General features: G+C 53.5%; 1 protein-coding gene across 1 annotated transcript; it reads right to left on the bottom strand.

Moving 5' to 3' along the window:
* Nucleotides 1-310: 310 nt before the first annotated feature.
* On the bottom strand, nucleotides 311-1,546 carry LOC102891138 (cathepsin G-like; the record flags this gene model as incomplete). The annotated part of the gene is made up of 3 exons (XM_006913622.1): nucleotides 311-544; nucleotides 979-1,233; nucleotides 1,411-1,546. Coding segments are annotated over 3 exons (544 nt in total), but the record flags the coding sequence as incomplete, so codon positions are not given.
* Nucleotides 1,547-1,794: the final 248 nt, after the last annotated feature.

Raw genomic sequence — 1,794 nt, 5'->3', positions numbered from 1 at the left:
GAATGTATTTTAATATCTGGTAGGGGAGCCTCTGGTAGGGCAGGGAGTAAAGAAGCTTGCCCTGGGGAGACATCTGTCCTCCCATCAGTCCCTGAGGCTGTGGGCGTTGTGTGTGGGGGAGGGGAATGGATGGGTTGGAGGAGAGAAATAGCTCATCCTGTCCCACAGGATGGCGTGTGGGGAGGTTTCAGTTGTCCTGGGGAAAAGACCTCATTTTCCTAGAGGAGCTCAGACTCAGTCCTGGATACACTTGTTGGGTGCTGAACGATGTTTCATGAACAAATGAGAAACTGGTATTTCCACTCTAGACAAGGACTTTTATTAAGGCTCTGGCAACTCCGCTGGACTGGCCTCCATTTCAGAACAGTCAGTGCTACTAGTTTCAGTTTGCCTACTGCTGTTTAAATCGGGCCATTGTATTATTTATCCAAGGCAGGAAGCGTGCGACTCTGGTGAAGACTGCTGGAGGAGTCCCGCTACTTCTTCCGTAGGAGACGACACCCTGGGCCACATTGTTACACACCAAGGGGCCTCCAGTGTCCCCCTGTAGGCAACCAGAAGAAGGGACACTAAGCCAGGCTTCCTCACTCCTGCTTCCCCAAAGCCCAGCCCCCAGAGAGGCAGTGTAGGTGGGCTCCTTCAGTTGCTGGGTGCGTGTGAGATGGGAAGGTGGTGGGGTGCAGAAGTGAAGCTTCTAGAACTTTAATTGCTTGTGTTTCAACCCTGGCTATAGTTACTGTCTCCAGCTCAACTCAGGTAAAGTTACCTTTACCTTTTACATGAAAACACTGCATATGTATGCATTGTGTGTCTGCTGCTCCTCTCATTTCACCAGACAGTGGATTGATGGGAAAAAGCCCCCACCATACTCTGGTCAGGCCCCAAGACTGAGGCCATAGGATGCAGGCTTTTCCCACTGCCCACTTCTGCCCAGGCCCCTCTGTTCTGGGCAGTGTTGGCAGATGCCGGTGGCCTTACCAGAAAGGTGATCTTCCTCTCCCTCTGGTCCCCCACACAAATCTGTCTTTGGCCATTGTAGACACCAAAGTGCTCCATGCACTCCTCATCACTCTGCACTCTCAGTCGCACTTCCTGGAGCCTGTGTGTTCTCCTGTTCAGGCTAACCAGGCCCCAGCCGGCCACAGTGCACGAGGCCCCAGGATTCAGCCTGACCCGTGTCTGAGGCAGGGCCACTGGCCTCACGAATCGATTCTGTCTGGCATTATTTTCCAGCTGGCATAAAGAGAACTGGCACTCAGGGACTGTCTGTGCAGCACTCACACCACACCCCCACTACCCCTTGGGACTCCGCCCCGGCTTCCTCCTCCATGGTCCCAGGGACAAAATGAAGTCCCCAAGCTGGGAGGGAGCCAGCTCAGTGGGAGAACCAGAGGGTCATGCAGGTGATACCTGCAGTAACATGATGTCATTCAGATTGTTTTGCGGATCATATTGAGGATGGTGGATGGCTCTGAGCACAGACAGGCGCTGCTGGGTCCTTTCCTCCCTCCTGATGTTGTGGGCCCCCAGAATGACGCGAATACGGCTGCAAAAAAAATAGTGGCCTAGTGGTAGGTGTGATCCTTAGGCGCTAAGGTCCACCAGCTCTGCAGGGCGGGTAGACAGCCCAGGACATCAGGACTGTAGCTGAGGGAAGTGAGGGGACAGGAGGGCTCTGGGACTGAGCTCTCTGTGTTCTCTGCTTCTTCAAAGCCCTGAGCTGAGGATGGTGGGGGACACAATGACCTTAAGATTGGCTCCGCTACGATAAATTGAGAATAGCTTGTATTTTGA

The sequence above is a fragment of the Pteropus alecto genome, unplaced genomic scaffold (genome assembly GCF_000325575.1).
Source record: "Pteropus alecto unplaced genomic scaffold, ASM32557v1 scaffold335, whole genome shotgun sequence".
Classification (NCBI taxonomy): Eukaryota; Metazoa; Chordata; class Mammalia; order Chiroptera; family Pteropodidae; genus Pteropus; species Pteropus alecto.
The sequence above is the reverse complement of the archived record's forward strand: the minus strand, read 5'-3'. Positions and strand labels throughout refer to the sequence as shown.